The following is a 16305-nucleotide window of genomic DNA, read 5'->3' as shown; positions in this document are numbered from 1 at the left end:
CAGTCTTTGAGGGTCTCAATGAATTGAAACAGTAAATTAAATATCCTAGAGAACGTTTCTTTACATTAGGGGGAAAAAAGCTTAATTTACAGTCACTACAGGCTACTAATGAGAGAAAAATAATCAAACTTCTGAACTTTTACTATCATGAAACTCTTGTCTTTATTTCACGCTTTCAGGAATCAAAGGGAAAAAGGATGTTGCAACTCCAAAAGGGCTAGAAATGATAGCTCTTTCTGATAATAGCCTGAAGCCTCTGAACCCCTCTTACTCTGCTTTTGCTCCTCATGGAGGGACAATGATTTTGACCCGGAAGCTGTACATCAAGCCATAAACTCATTTCAGACGAATGGAAAAATGCTCAGCCCTGTATACTTTGAGCTCTATCTTTCTAGTCAATACATTTTCAGTCTCCATTGCAGACTGTTTTTCTTTTCTGCTAGTCATTTATCGAAGGAAAATAAATAAAACAAACACCCCAAGAAATGTTCCAAACAAGCATTTCAAGAAAACAATAAAACATTCCATTTGAAAACATATTAACATTTAACCTACCACCCATTTACTTCACTACCTACCAATCCAAATTACCAAAAAGAACATCAGTGTGGCCCTAATTCATCAAATATGCCCATGTTTTGCTGACTAATTACCTCCAAACAAGTGAAGGTTTATTATAGAGTGAAATATGTCCAGCTAACTTTCCTTCTCAACTTCAGATAAAAGCAAGTTAACATGGATGTTAGTCTAGGGAAACAGTGGCAGGTAGCTGGACTATATGAAATGTGATTCAGACAGGCACAAGGTACAGGTATCCATATGTAGAAATTGGCAGAACCATTCTATGGAAAAGCCAGAAATCTAAAATCCAAAGTGCAAGGTTAGGTTTGGGGCCAAAGGGGAGTTAAGAGATAGGAGACCTGGTTCCGATGATGCTTCCTCCAGCAGCGTTCATTAGGCCAACCAGACAGATGGCGGCTCTCACTTAAGACTTTGTAAACAAGCCATGCTGCCTGCAAATGTCTATTTATCCTTGTAGAGAACATCTGCTCCTTTCTCTTTGGCCAGCGTGCTTTCACTTTTAGAACTGCCCTCCTCCACTTGGCAGTGTGGTAAATCACAAGGTTTCTTCTTCCCCACTGAGGGTGTGATTTTACCTGGGGGTATGATCCTTGGCTTGAGCCAGAACAATCAGAGTGTTTTCTGGAACTTTTGCTGGAGATGACATCTCTGAAGGGGACTCACTTTTCTCTTGGAATATTAGCCATTTGAACTGTATAAATCAATGTTGCCATCACAAGGAGGTTGCCAACCCAGAAGAAAGTGTAGCCAAGAGAGATAGCATGAAAAACACATGTGGACATCATGTGAATGCATATGTATCTCAGTCTCAAGCTAATTTTATCCTCTTAGACTTCTGGTTGAGGGAGCAAAACATTACAGACTTTGCTTAAGCTAGTTTGAGTTGAGTTTCCATCACTCACATTAAGAGTCCTAAATAATATAATTTTCATAGACTTTACCTTACTTTGCTCCTATCTTTGAGAAAGAACCTTGTCTAAGTTGTCCCTGCCACTTGGGGTTTGATTCTACCCAATCTATCTGGTCCCTTCTTGGTTTTCTCCAGCCATTTTTTCTTCACTCTTTCAACTTCTATCCTTTCTCTGCACTGGTTCCTTACCCTCTGCTTACAGGCTCTCTCCCTCTTGTTGACAAAAAATGGGGTTTTTCCCCCTTAGGAGACTTCAATCACAGAAAGACACATTTTTAAAATTAGTTTTAATCACAAGATTTGCATTGAGTACTCAGCCTTTCACTTAACATTACCTCAGAAATGTGCCTCCATGGCCACATGCTCTTCTCATCTACTATCTGAATGGCTACATAATGTTCTATGTCAAGTTAATCTATGATGATTTACTTAACCACTCCTCTAATAGAGACATTTAGGTAACTTCTTGTTTTATAACATAAATAATGCCAGAAAGCAACTTCTTTATAAATCACTTTTCTTTCTTCTAAATTGATTTCTTAGAGCAAATTCCCAAAAGTCTCATCAAAGCTGGGTTTAATAATTTAAATTTTTTAAACAGGTATACAGTTACATCCCATTAATAATTTAGTTTTTATCTGGTTATTAACAACAATTCTTCTTAATATATTTGTTTGCTACTTGTATTTTCTCTTATGTAAACTCTCTATTCTTAATCTCAGCCACTTTAATTCCTAACATTTGGTGGTTCCTTAAATATTTACATGAACTATTTTTGGTTAGATTTACATTTTTAAATTTTTTTATTCTTAATTATTATTGAATGAATTCTTTATAAGTTCTACTATGTAATTCTTTATAACACTAAATCTTTGAAAACCTGTACTTTGTTTTTCCTTTTAGTTTTATACTATTAGATATTTTTAAATGTCATCAAATTTGTTAATACCATCTTCTATTCCATCAACTTTCAAAAATCAATCATTCTCAAACTAAACGTTAGTTTTATTCTTACCAAGGTTTTATCCTTATCTTATAGTCAGAGAATATACTAACTAATAGCAGTGTAAATTGGTCTGACTTCCCCAAAGGGCAATGTGGTAATATGTATTAAATGTATAGACAAACATGCTTTTTAAAAACGTATACCACGTGACTCAAAAGTTGCATTGCCGAGGAACATGCCCTAAGGAAATAATTGAAGAGTGCGCAAGAACGTTCATCACAGTGTTGCTTGCAACACCAAAATATTGAATTAATATGAATACCAATAAACAAGAAGTGTAAAATAACTTACAGTCTATCCATAATGAATAATAGTATGGATCTATGTATTAATGTAAAAAGATATCCATTACACAGTATTAAGTTAAAAATATAGCTAGCCAAACAGTGTGCATATTGCAGTGCCATTTTTTGTTAAATACACATATAGAAAAAGTCCTGCAATAAACTCATCCAATATTTAGTATTAATTATTTTTGTTTGTGGAATTACTTGGATTTATGGAGTTTTCTTCCCATTCTCTCTCTATTTTATACTTGCTGGGTTTTTTTAGAACCAGCCTGTATTGCTTTCAATATAATAAATAAAGCAACATGGCCATTTTCTCTTAGAAAAAAAAACAAAAAAGAAAGTTCTTCCTCCTAAAAGTTGGAATGATATTGTGTTTCTGCATTTTGTGGTTTGGTTTTTGAAAAACACTACTGTTTATCCTTTTTAAATTGCTTTCTGTTTATAAGTGAAACAACTTAGACACAGAAAGACAAATATCACATGTCCTCATTTATAATGGGAGCTAAATAATGTGTATACATGGATGTAGAGTGTAGGATAATAGACAATGGAGACTTGGAAGGGTGTGGGGATAGGAGGTGGGTGGATGATGAGAAAGCACCTAATAGGTACAATGTACATTATTCTGGTGATAAATACACTAAAAGCCCTGACTTCATCACTATGCAATATATCCATGTAACTAAAATTATATTTGTACCCCATAAACGTATACAAAATTTAAAATAATAATTATTTATAAAACAAAAAAATTGAATTCACAGTTGCTTGGTTTTAGTTTTGTTTTTTGAGACAGGGTCTCCCTCTGTCACCTAGGCTGGAGTACAGTGGTATGATCATGGCTCACTGAAGACTTGACCTCCTGGGCTCAAGCAATCCTCCCACCTCAGCCTCCCAAGTAGCTGGGAGGATAGGCACATACCACCACACTCAACTAGTGTGTGTGTGTGTGTGTGTGTGTGTGTGTGTGTGTGTGTCTGGAGATGGAATCTTGCTATGTTAACCAAGTTGGTCTTGAACTCCTAGGCTCAAGCGATCCTCCTGCCTCAGCCTTCCAAAATGCTGGCATTACAGGTGTAAGGCACCATGCAAAGCCAAATTCATAGTTTTAAAGATACAGTCTCTCCTACTGAGTAAGTTTCCTTGACTTTAATAAGTTTGCATAAAAACAGCTTACAGGAATACACACCTTGATGCTCACAGTATTTCTTTTATTATACTTTGTATTAATCTCCTGACTGGTGTAACTGAGAATTTTTCCTCCTAATCATAAGTGAACAGAGTAAGAAATAAAAAAGACACTTATTTTTCTTCAACAGTTTGATTCCTCTAAAGTGGCAACCAAAGCAGCCATTTAACATGAGTTTCCCTCCTTTTCCTATGCAATTGAGTTATCTTATCCCTATAAAATTTTCCTCTCTTCTCCTCAAAGTCCTCAGGCTATGAAGAATCTTTTCTAGCAGTTCATGTTTCTCAAGAAGTTCTATTTTTCCTTAAAGTACCTGACCACACTTGATCTTTCTTTTAAAAAATGTATTTTAGATGTAGGAATTGATAAAGCTGATAAAATTCTAGAAGCAAACAATAATATAGCTGTGTTGTACAGCATGAGAGAAAAACTGAAAAACTATATTTTCCAACACTTAGGGTAGTATATACAAAATAATCGGGCTTCCATTTTAACAAAAAATTTTAATACAACTAAATGTACTTTTTCCTAATACTAACTGGAGCATAATTTAATCTTGGCAAATTGTGAGAAATGCTCACTAGAATAAAGAGGAAGAAAAAAGATTACATCACCACCTCAGGGTGGTGGGGAGGATCATTATGAACATCAATATCAAAGGAGTGGGTTAATGCCTATTAATAGGGAGTTCTACTTGATATAATGCCAGATGAACCCATTTTTGCCCAAATAATAATGAACTTAGTACTGACTCACTGTTGGAATATGTCTGCAAACTGATCTCTCTTTTTCAAGATGATGTTCGCTTACACGGAGCCACCCACACCCTCTCCAAAGCTCTGCAGATAAACTGCATCTGGACATGGGTGAAAAGGAGGAGAAGAAGGAACACAGCAGAGGATGGTACTCTGATATCTCATCTCCAACAATATACTAATCAGTTTCTACTGACAGACTCTGAATCCAAGAGCAAATGATTTCCATTTCAAAGCGTCCCCACTGCCTACAGAATGTAATTCAAGTGCCTTATTCCAGGCCCTGTGTGATCTGGAGTTTTAAAATCCCTTCTCAGTGTTTCATCACATCACTTCTCTCACTTCAAACTGGACTCCCTTTGCCACTTATGTGTTTACTCATACTGATCCTATATCCTAAGAGCCTTTCTCTCATCTCTCCTAATTCTAAACTGGCTCATATTTCAAGGCCAAGATCAAAAATTATTTCCTCCGGAATAAGAGTATTCTCAATGGCAAGTAACTATTTACTATATTCCAACTACTTTCACATGTTACTCATTTATCTTTGCAGCAGCTCTGTAATATAGGCACAACTATTATCTCTATTTTAAAGACAATGTAAGTAACTTGCCCAGAGTCACACGGTAGTGAAGAGCTCAGACTTAAACCCAAGAATCTGGAGCTCTGCCCCTTCACCATGGTGCTAAACTTCTACCTACTGACACTTATCCCAAACTGCTCTGTGCTGAGTTCAATATCTGATTGTAGGGTACTGGGTCGACTGCTGCTGGCTGCGGTAACATAAAATCCAATTTATATTGGCTTAAACAATGAGGGAACTTCGGAACTCATACAATAATTCCCCAGGAAGGTCAGTTCCTGTGCTGGTTAAGTCAGCAGATTAAATAACCAACTCCTCAAGGAATCAAAGTCTCCCATCTTTCTCCCCATCAACCTCTGTGTGTCAGCTAGGTATTCTAATGGTTGCAGCACCTCCAGAGATCATGTTTTCATGTGCCAAAGCTTAAAGACTAAGCTTCAAAATCTCCTATTAATGGAGAATTCTTGTTTCCCACCCTTGAGGTGCAGGGATATCAACACATAACTCCAGGCCTTTCTTATCCCCAGGAAGGTGGCATGATTTGTCTAACTGGTAAATTTAAAAGAGCAACTAGGCATGCTTAACTCCGTTCTGTCTTCTTTCCTCTTCTAGGGAGCAAGCCTGTCACCAAGAGCATACGCTTTCCTCTGCTTCTCCAAGCAGTAACTCTTGCCTTATCAGCCCTTCTGCATGGGAAAGCTGCCTCCGCAAGGCTCTGTCTGTGAATGCCTAAGTCTTCCCAATTCTGAGGGGTCAGAACCAGCAACCCACTTGGCTAAGAGAACTGAAGCTGTATCCTCCAACTTAGCTTACTGGTTAAAAGATAAAAGGATGATTTGACTTCTATGTTTATTCTTTGTTTTATTTCTCAACTTGTTCAGAACTGGAGAAAGGAAGGTGCTATTTATTGGGTCCTTTCAAACAGCCAACAATATTAGCAGTTCCCTGCATATATCATTGGCCACAAGTAAGTCACACTCAGTCCTAAACCGATCACTGGCAAAGGGATAAATTTCCTGACTACCTCACAACTAGGAAAGGGTGGAAAACTGCAACAAAATCAGGACTCTGCCAACATAGAAAAGGGAAAAAGGGACTACTGACTAAGCAGGATGTTCCTGGGTTCCAACTAATAGCTTATTAATCTTGGTGTTTTCCATAGACCCAATCACAGGATCTAACACAGAATTTGATCAATAAATGTCTTTGGAATCCAGCTGGATTACTACTACTACACATATCTACAGCAAATATAAGAGGGAAAGGCTTCTTTTAGCCAATAATGTCATATTTCTTCTGTTCCTGAATTCTCATCTCTTAGATCAAGTTTGTTCTAGATTGTAGGGAAACTCAATACAGTAAGAACACCAAAGAATGAGTGTCTATTTCTGTTAATAATTCTCTCCCGCTCACTATTACTGAACCATTTCAAGAATGGAAGGTACAAAGAGCAATGAAATCTGCTCTCCAATGCAGACACCCTCCCCTCCCTGATCCCAGCCCACTCATTCAATTTCCCTTTGGAGGAAAGAAAGGGATAAATTTAATAAATAACCAATCTTGGGAGCTGTCAGGAAAGAACTCAGAGGTCATGGCCCAAACTCAAGAGCCTCCCGGGTACTAACAATAAACCATTTCTTACTATGAAAACTTGTCCCTCTCCTTCTCCCTTTCATTTAGCTTATAAACTCTGGGAACCTAAGAAATCATTGCTAAAAGAACTTAGCTGGGACACCAGAAGCTATGTGCCTCTTTTACATAAAACTGCTCAGTTATTTTTTTTAAATTTTATTTTGTGCCAATTTTATGTTTAAGTGTCACAGAAGCAAAATGTCATCCACATAAAATTTTCAAAGTCAACTTTTCTTCAGACATTTGTAATTCAAACTTCAGAAAAACATAAGCTGGCTTAACGCAATTGTCATTTGATATTTATATATTATCTTTCCCTTGGTAAGCAAAGACTTCTAAAAGTAACTAAACTATAACATGATAATACCATAAGGTGTCATAAATGAGTGACAGTTCTATTATAGGGGATTTATACATATATACACATGCATATATAAATGTATCACATAGAAAATAAATGTATGTATGTACTTTGTAGTTATAAACAGAGAAATAGAATAAATTAAGGTATCAAGTTGTAAGACAATTTGGTGTGAAAATGCCACAAACTTAAAAAAAAGTGAGGGAAGTGTATGGTCTGACCAGAAAATTGAGATATATGATAAAATGTAGCATAATTTGAGCAAATTAATATGGCTTCCAAGCTCAATTGCATCTTCTAAATTCAAAACAAAGCATAAGAAATGTGTTTGTTAACTTAAAACATCTGTTCCTACCACATGAATATGAAAAAGAATAAAAATGCATATGGATTATTCATCAATAAAAGTACAAAATCTCTTGTGTTATTCCTCTCACACAATTATTCTAAGAACATATAAGTTCCCAAATAGGAAACCAGCACATCTAATTATGATGGACAATCTATAAAAACCCAGCAAGGACAAAAAAAATCCTCAGAGGCAGGTAGAGCCCAATTCTCACTACCTGACACCTAAAGGTACAAAGTTACTCCCTTTGAGGAACTAAATGGGGAGAAACCCTTCACTGCACACTCTAGTGTCAGGAGATTTTTTTCACCCTCTGTAAGGGCTTCTTAGGCAGAAACACACACCTCTAACCTTCTATCCACAGGTGAGAACACAAATCAGAAAAGCCTGCCGCTGCTATCTCACTCCTGATTCTGTCTGTCTAGTCTCAACTTGAATACCTCTAGTTAAAGGAGCTCGTTACCTCTCTAAATTTATGACAACACCTAGCACAGTAATGATGTGTTGCAAAAAAATAAGTTTTTATCACAAAATAAGTACATTTTAATAAAGAGTGGCATCCACCATTTAAAAGCATATTATTCTGTATTTTAAAATAAAGACCAGAAGCATAAAAAATGATGAATTTTTGCTAAACTATAACTTAAAATGGTGATATCCTACAATATTCAATACAACGGTATTAAGAAATTACCCAATACTTTTAGGGAAATTAAGGAATGGCTGATTGTATTGCTTCCCCTCTAAGTGCATCCTCAGGACACCAGGTATTCTCCCCACTGCTGAGAAGTTCAAGGTGTTTCAATAGCAGCCACTAGCCACCATTCACTAAGTGTTTGTGGGGATTTCAAGCACTGAATAGCAAAAGCTTCCAATTTTTCATGTATCTTCTCCACAAAATCTCTTGAGCATGTTGATGAATACAAGGACAACGCAGTTCTGAGACATTTTCATTTCTACAGGGCTGTCTCTTTTGTGTTACTGTTTCAAATTTGAAAAAGTAACACTATAGCACACCAATTTTTAAAAAGACTCTAACATTGAAGAGCTCTAATGGTCTCCCTTAAACCTCCTTAGCCCTAATAAACAAGGTCTACAGATTAGACCAGAGGTTCTCAAATTTTTTTCTGCTCTAATATAAATGATGGATAACACTCCCATGAGTTTAAAAATTTATAAAACTTTTAATGGAATATGTACAATTAACTGTAATTTTACCCCTTTTATTAAAGAAATCATTGATGCATAACAATTGTTTGGTTAAAAAAAAAAAAAAAAAAAACCACGACAACCACAAAAAAGAAAACATATTTAGCAATATGGGGAGAGTAGTGTTATAACTGTGTTGACTTCAAAACTGTTCAAATTACATAAACAAACAAAAACAGCAATCAGGTACTATAACAAACTTTGTGTTACTTTTCTCACAACTGCTGAAAGTACTCCAGTAAGCTTCCACCCAGGGTGAGAACAATCCATGAGGCTGTACTAGAATACGTTAAGAATTTTAAAACTCTAATGTTGCACTGTCCAATATAGTAGCCACTATCTATGTGTGGCTACTCAAATTTAAACTTTAATTCATTGAAATTAAATGAAATCTAAAACTCAGTTCCTCAGTATTGTAAGCCACATTTCAAGTACTCAATAACCACATGTGGCTCGTAGCTACCACACTGGTCAGCACAGCTGTAGAACATTCCCATCATCACAGAAAGCTCTACTGCACAACACAGTGCTCAGGAATCTTGGAGAGAAGCTAATCTAACTCTCTTAATTTACTAATTTAGAAACTGAGGCCTCATTTCATTCAAGCGACTTACTCCAAGCTACACAGCTAGTAATTAGAGGGCCAGAAACTGAACCAAGACCCTGGACTCTATAACTCACTCATTTCCACTCCGACATCTTGTTACCACCTGAATGATGTGAGTACGTGTTCCTTGCAGGAACAGTTCTGGGTTCTTTCACAAGTATGTTCTTAGTTAACTGTCACATCAACCCTAGGAGAAATATAATCCCCGTTAAGCAGATAACGAAAGTGACACCCGGCTGTATAAAGTATTGTATCTGAGACCACACAGCATGTATGTAGTGGTGCCAAGATTCAAACTCCAAAGCCTGGATCTTCCTGCAGTGTTATATATACTCAACATTCCACATTTTTTAATTATCCTTGAAAAATATTCTTTCAAATCTGCTAAGAGTTAGTGCCCCGTGATTCACTTTGTCAGCATTTCTCAGCAAAAGTATCCCAAGTAGGAGAAATCCCAACACTTCACGCTTTTGATCTAGGGAAGAAGACTCGTTTATCCAGCCTTGACAGGCGTCACTGCTATAAAGCAACAACAACAGCAGCCAGCCTTTATTGAGCACTGTAAGTCACAGCACCGGACGAGGTGCTTCATGTTCATCTCCTTTAAGCTTCACGACAATCCTGAGAAGTAAATAGTTCATCTCCATTTCACAGACAGAAAAATTGAAGTGAAGGGTCAAGTCATTGATCCCAGGAAGAACTTTAAAAAGAATATGTGTTTGCTTGTGGTGATGCAAAAGGAAAGTTTTTTTTAATACTTGATATAGTTGGAAAAGAACAGACGGTGTGTGAAAACTTTGAAATAAAAAATTAATTTTCCTCCTCACACTGGATGTCACAGTTAAACCTATTACCTAGGTAGTTTCCCTCTGATGGATTCCTGATTTACAACAGTCACACTGTCTTCCACAAGGGCTGACTTTAGAGAAAGTCTTGTGAGCCCAGGGGTGCATGGGTATTACGGGGTAAGAAACACACCCCAAAATAGATTATTCAGCGTTTTTGGAGTTATTTTAGTCCCTTCTGGTCATTTCTCACTCTAGGAATAAAAAGAAGAGAAAGTTACAGAAGATTGTTAAAAGAAAGACAAGGGAGAGAGCTGAAGTCAGTCCATAATTGAGAGACAGCTACACATGCTTAGGACTTAATCACCCCAGGATGTCACTGCAAGTCCAGACAGCTGTCAAAAATCAGGAAACACAACACAATGCAGGGCGGGGGGAGGTATATATATATACCTATATACATATATACACATATATAAACATATATAGTACATAATACACTGTACATTGTGTTTTTTAAGATGACATGCCTGTCTAAACATGTTTTGCATCATGTAGTGAATGTGGTGCACACCAGTGCAGGACAGCCTCAGTTAAATGGGAAAGGGTGAGCCAGGGACAGTTGGCTTTTGCAGGAGGTCAGGGACAGAGACTGGCAGAGACAACTGCGTGGCAGTTGTGGCAGGGAGGGGGTGGGCATATAGGACTGAAGGTGGTGAAGTAAGCTAGTTGTGTTCAGAGACAACCAGTGGACTGAGTTGGTTGTGAGAAATAGAATGCTTGATCAGATGACTTCAGAATCAGAACGAGGTTTGAACTTTCTTTTCCGCTAGCACTTACTATGTAACTTTGGACAAGTGACTAATTCCTGAGTTTCAACTTCCTTATCTGTAAAGTAAATTTAAAAAAAAAAAAAAAAAAAAAAACTGTTTCCTGGGTTTGTTGAGTATTAAGTACATAGTAGGTGCTTAACAACTGTCCCTTCCTCTTGTTCTTCTTGGTTGCTAAAGAGAAATTGTGTTATGGCAGAAAAGCACAAGCCAGGCACTGCACCTTGGTGTCTTTCCCACATTATTTTCTTTGCAACAACCCTTTAGGAGTGGCTTTCTTTGTCTTCATTTCACATCAGGGGCAATAAGAGATTCCAGAGGTGATGTAACTTGCCCTACGTCACAGAGCTGGTTTGTAATAGAAGAGGAAGGATCAAAACCAGGTGTGTCTGACTGCCAGGGCCATGAATGTTCCACTGTATCTGGCAGCTTCCTAAGCAATGAGTGAAGAGATTGAAAGGTATCAGTGAGAGGAATCCTCACAAGACAGGCTGAGAGTCAGCATTATACTAGCAGCTAGTGCCTAAATCTACGTTCTCATTTGCTTGATACGCTTTATGAACTCTGGGTGAAGCTGAGGCTTCGCCATTTTCAACCAGAATAACCTACTTCTGGTTACTCAGCTGGGAGATGAACAAACCTCAAGAATTTCACATCCTCGCCCCAGTTTCCTCATCTATAAAATGGACAGTCTGGACTAAGAGATTTCTCAAGTCACTTCTACCTCTAAAACAGTGAACATGTGGGTAAAACTACAAAGTTTGGAAAAGGGACACCAACCACTATTCTCAGAACCAGCTCTTGAAAACGACGCCTCTTACACTAGAAGCCTTTGTCACCCAAAAAGTTGTATAATCAGAGAATCCTAGAATCATATAGTAATGTTCTTGTACTCTTTAATTCAAAATGCATGAACATACATTGACTCTCCAGTTTCACTGATGTAGATACAATGCTTTTCTTTAACACTAGGGCATGCAGAGAGAGCGCAGCAGTGAATGATGTAGATAATAAACCAAGTCCAGGATGCATCATCTACCTTTTCCAGTTTCATCGTCCTTAAAATGGAAAGAGAACTTAAAGTGGTTACAAATAAACCAGAATGCAGAATCTCTCTAGGTTTTGAAATATTTTCTCAATCTTTTATAGCTGTTTTTCCTACACTTAATTTGACAGCAATTTTTTAGTGACTCACCTCAATGGAGTCTTTTTAAAGTATTTAATATAGTTTCCCTAGAAACAAGCACACTACTTTTCACATTCTCATTTCAGCAGTTTAAGTAGATAAGTCCAGTGTTGCCATTCCTCCTCTCTGGCACCTTCAATGGCTCACCCACCTTCCTGAAAGGACACGCTAAAGTCTGCACAAGGCTCAGCATGCTCTGACCTCTGCCCTCCTCCCTGACCTCTCTTGCCATCCTCTATGCACTGCCTCAAATGCCCATAGGAGCTCTTGCTTCAGACTTTACATTTCTGCTCCCTATCTCTGGAATTCTCTCCCCTTGGATATCCACCAGGCTAGTTCTTATAATTACCTCTTTCAGTATGTCTTTGTTCAAATGTCACCTTCTCAGTGAAGCCTTCCCTATCACCCTATCTAAAGTAGCCACCTTCATCCCCTATTGAGCCTTTTCTATCCCTTCCACCTCCACAACGTTTTTCCCCATAGCCCATCTATCTGACATTCTATATATTTTACTTATTAGAATTCAAGCTCTATGAGGGCAGGAATTTTCATCTGTTTGTTCACAGATACATTCCGGTGCATAGAATAGCAGGTCTGTAATTGTCACTCAATAAATATTTGTTTAATAATTCTATTATTGTAATAAATACATTGTCTCTCAGACTGAATTGCGTAACTACAATAATAAGTATCTCAGGCTTGAAGAGGTTCAGAAACAAATGTAGCAGGCCAAGCTCAGTGGCTTATGCCTGTAATCCCAGCACTTTGAGATCAGGAGTTCAAGACCAGCCTGGCCAACATGCCAAAACCCCGTTTCTACTAAAAATAAAAAAAAAAAAAAAAAAATTGGCCGGGTATGGTGGTGTGCATCTGTAGTCTCATCTAATTGGGAGGCTGAGGCAGGAGAATCACTTGAATCCTAGAGGCAGAGGTTGCAGTGAGCCAAGATCCCTGCACTCCAGCCTGGGTGACAGAATGAGACCCTGTCTCACACACAAAAATAATAATGATAATAAAAGAAAGAAAGAAAAAGAAACAAATGTAGCAGAGCCTTGGTAAGCAAAGAAGTCACCTGGAGGAATGAGGAGTCTGCTGGTGTGGGAGGGTGCAGCCCACTAACCTTGAGCAGCCATGAGCCCTGGGATGAGCTAGGGCATGGTACAGAGGGAAGCAAGGTCATCCAATAAATTCAAGTTGGTTGGGTTCTTTCTCCTTTTAACTTGATCAAACTGACCTCTCCAATTACTTGATCCTTTCATATTCGAATGTACAATAACACATAGCAAAATTAAATATAGAAGATGGTCTAGCCCCTTTTTTCACATATAGGCAGAACAACAGAAGAATACAGGATGTCTTGTTCTGGTCCACCCTTAATGGTCAATTACCTCTAGCAAATGTCTTCATCTCTCTCTCATCCTTTCCATGAAGAGGGGGAAGAGTATGAAATAATACATGGCCTGCCTATTTCATTGGTCTATTATCAGACATATGAATACTTATGAAAATATATGGAAAAGTTATGAAGTAGTCTACACAATAAATAAATAACTACACAAAAAATAAATAACTCTCCTTTATTAGCATGGATAACTGACTTGTCTAAATACCTACTACAGCTCCCCAAAAGTGATAACATATTTTAGAGCAAATGATTCCTAAAACATATTAAAGAATAAACAGGGCAGAATATGGAATGACAAATAGAATAAAAATGGCTTTTTCTTAATTTTTAATAGAAAAATATAAAGAAAAAATATAAACCTCTCGAGCAGTAACTATAGCATATAAAGTGCAGATTCAAGAATATTACTGTGAATATCTACAATTATCTAGACTCTTAGATACTTCAGATATTCCTCATCTATTTCAATAACACAAGGATAATCCAAGATAACTCATTAATATCACACATGTCAATAGCATGTTGTGATGTAAATAAGCAAACTCTTTCCAACCATCTCAGTTCAGTTTTATTACAGCATTTATTAAACCAAAATAAAAATGTGGTGAAGAATGATTTGTCACACCATTTATTAGAGTTGATGGAGTGTAGACAGTCTTTTCAATCAGGCTTTAACACACTGTTATGCACCATAGTGCATTAGTAATGAAAAGAAATGCATGAGACTTACATCAACTTTTCCCCCCAAGTCATTCTGACATTAAATTCAAAATCAATTTTACCCTATATGTCAAGAGTTCAGAAACAAATGTTAATTTATTTGCTGTTCACCAAAACTTAAGTTTATAATTCAATGTAACAACAGAAATCCTTCCTATTCTACTTAATTTAATAATCATATTTATTTTGGAGAAGGGTTCAAAGTGGGAAGCAAAGTGGGAAGATAAGCAAATTGTGTTTCAGTTTGTATCTGACAAAAGGATGGGATCTAATTTTCTCTCTGATTAAAAGAACACAAAGAACGGCCACAGAATGCTAATTGTGTGTTGAGTGTTTGGATTTCTCTTCCAATACCTGAGTATCCGAATGGAACTAATTCAATCTGGAAAAGGTATTAAATAATTGAGCATCATTGTGCCCGAATGAGGGCTAATCCTCAAACTGTGAAGAAAAATAAACATATTCTACAATGATAGGGTCAACTCACTCACTCAGGAACATCAATCAAGCATTTTACATTCAAATGAAAGAAACCAAGTATGTAAAGAATGACCTACCGCCAACAAGGAACCCTGATAGACACAAGCACCTGTGGAGAAAAACAAAACAAGAATTAAAAGGGATGCATAATAAACCAGTAGGCACTGCCCCAGCAAGCTTGCTGCTAAAACTGCATCTACATACATCAAAATCAGTAAAATGTACTTCTTCCAAAATCTTAAAAGCTTGAGCATTCTTCCCCTGGGGAAATAACCCCATACACCAAAACAACATTCCTTGGACACACATGAGGAAAAGCATCATTAAAACTTATGACTTGAATTTTAAGATAAATGTATTTATAACGGCATGCTATAAATACAGTAAATATTTTTCTTGGTGATAAGTCAGCAAAGCCTCCATAATCCAGTCCCATTTACTTATCCAGGCTTCCCTGCCACTGTTTGCTTACACTAAGTCTCCAGTCCAACCCAAGAGGCCAACTTAGAATCCTGTAATATATTTACATGTCTCAATGCCTTTGCTCATTTTCATTTCCTACAGGAGATGTACTTTGTCTAATTGAGCCCTTTAAACTTGATCCCATCTCCTTTGTGAAGCTTCTCCTGCCCACCAGATTATGTTCCTCTGAGCTCCTAGCACTTTGTGCCTACATCCTCCATTTGTGAATTTATTCTTGTGTACTTCCTTTCTAAGGATGTTGAAGTGTTGCATCTACCCCACTACATTATATATATGTGTGTGTGTGTACTACATATATAGAGAGAATATATACACTATATATACTGTTACATATATACTATTACATATAGTATATACACAAATATACACATATATATACATATGTACCCACTATATAGTATATATAGCATATACACATATATACCCACAATATACTATATATAGTATATATCATACATAGTATAAATAGTATGTGTAGTATTTGTAGTACACATATCATACTATAAAACTGAAATCTTAATTTAAAAAAATATACACACATTCCCAACCAATTTTTGAGCTGCACAACAGGTCTTGAATTAACTTAGAAAGAGATGGGCAGTGTGCTATCACCTACTCTCTCAGAAACTGAGTCTGCAAAACAGATTTGAACAGTATATACACACCAAGGTGAAGCATATCTTAACAGCGCTCCACAACTGGTTTCTAAAGAGACAAGGACATTATTTTACCACAGTGCTTACCTCTAATGGGTCATTTATGAAGTCCCAAAAATATTAACTTCTTAGGAAAGAAATGGTCTACCTTCTCCTCCAATAATGGAATTAAGAACAATCTTTAAGAAAACTGAGGGCCGGGCGCGGTGGCTCAAGCCTGTAATCCCAGCACTTTGGGAGGCCGAGACGGGCGGATCACGAGGTCAGGAGATCGAGACCATCCTGGC

At 37.2% G+C, this 16305-nt stretch overlaps 1 protein-coding gene across 1 annotated transcript in view; it reads right to left on the bottom strand.

The window, feature by feature from the left end:
* The window catches only part of FRAS1 (Fraser extracellular matrix complex subunit 1), a 452220-nt gene that overhangs the window by 425110 nt on the left and 10805 nt on the right, over positions 1 to 16305 (bottom strand). The window contains exon 2 of the mRNA XM_011966222.1: positions 14957 to 14988. Within this exon, the coding sequence (XP_011821612.1) occupies positions 14957 to 14988 (32 nt within the window). The remainder of the gene's footprint in view (positions 1 to 14956; positions 14989 to 16305) is intronic.

Source organism: Mandrillus leucophaeus, unplaced genomic scaffold (genome assembly GCF_000951045.1).
Source record: "Mandrillus leucophaeus isolate KB7577 unplaced genomic scaffold, Mleu.le_1.0 Scaffold75, whole genome shotgun sequence".
In the NCBI taxonomy this organism is placed as follows: Eukaryota; Metazoa; Chordata; class Mammalia; order Primates; family Cercopithecidae; genus Mandrillus; species Mandrillus leucophaeus.
The sequence above is the reverse complement of the archived record's forward strand: the minus strand, read 5'-3'. Positions and strand labels throughout refer to the sequence as shown.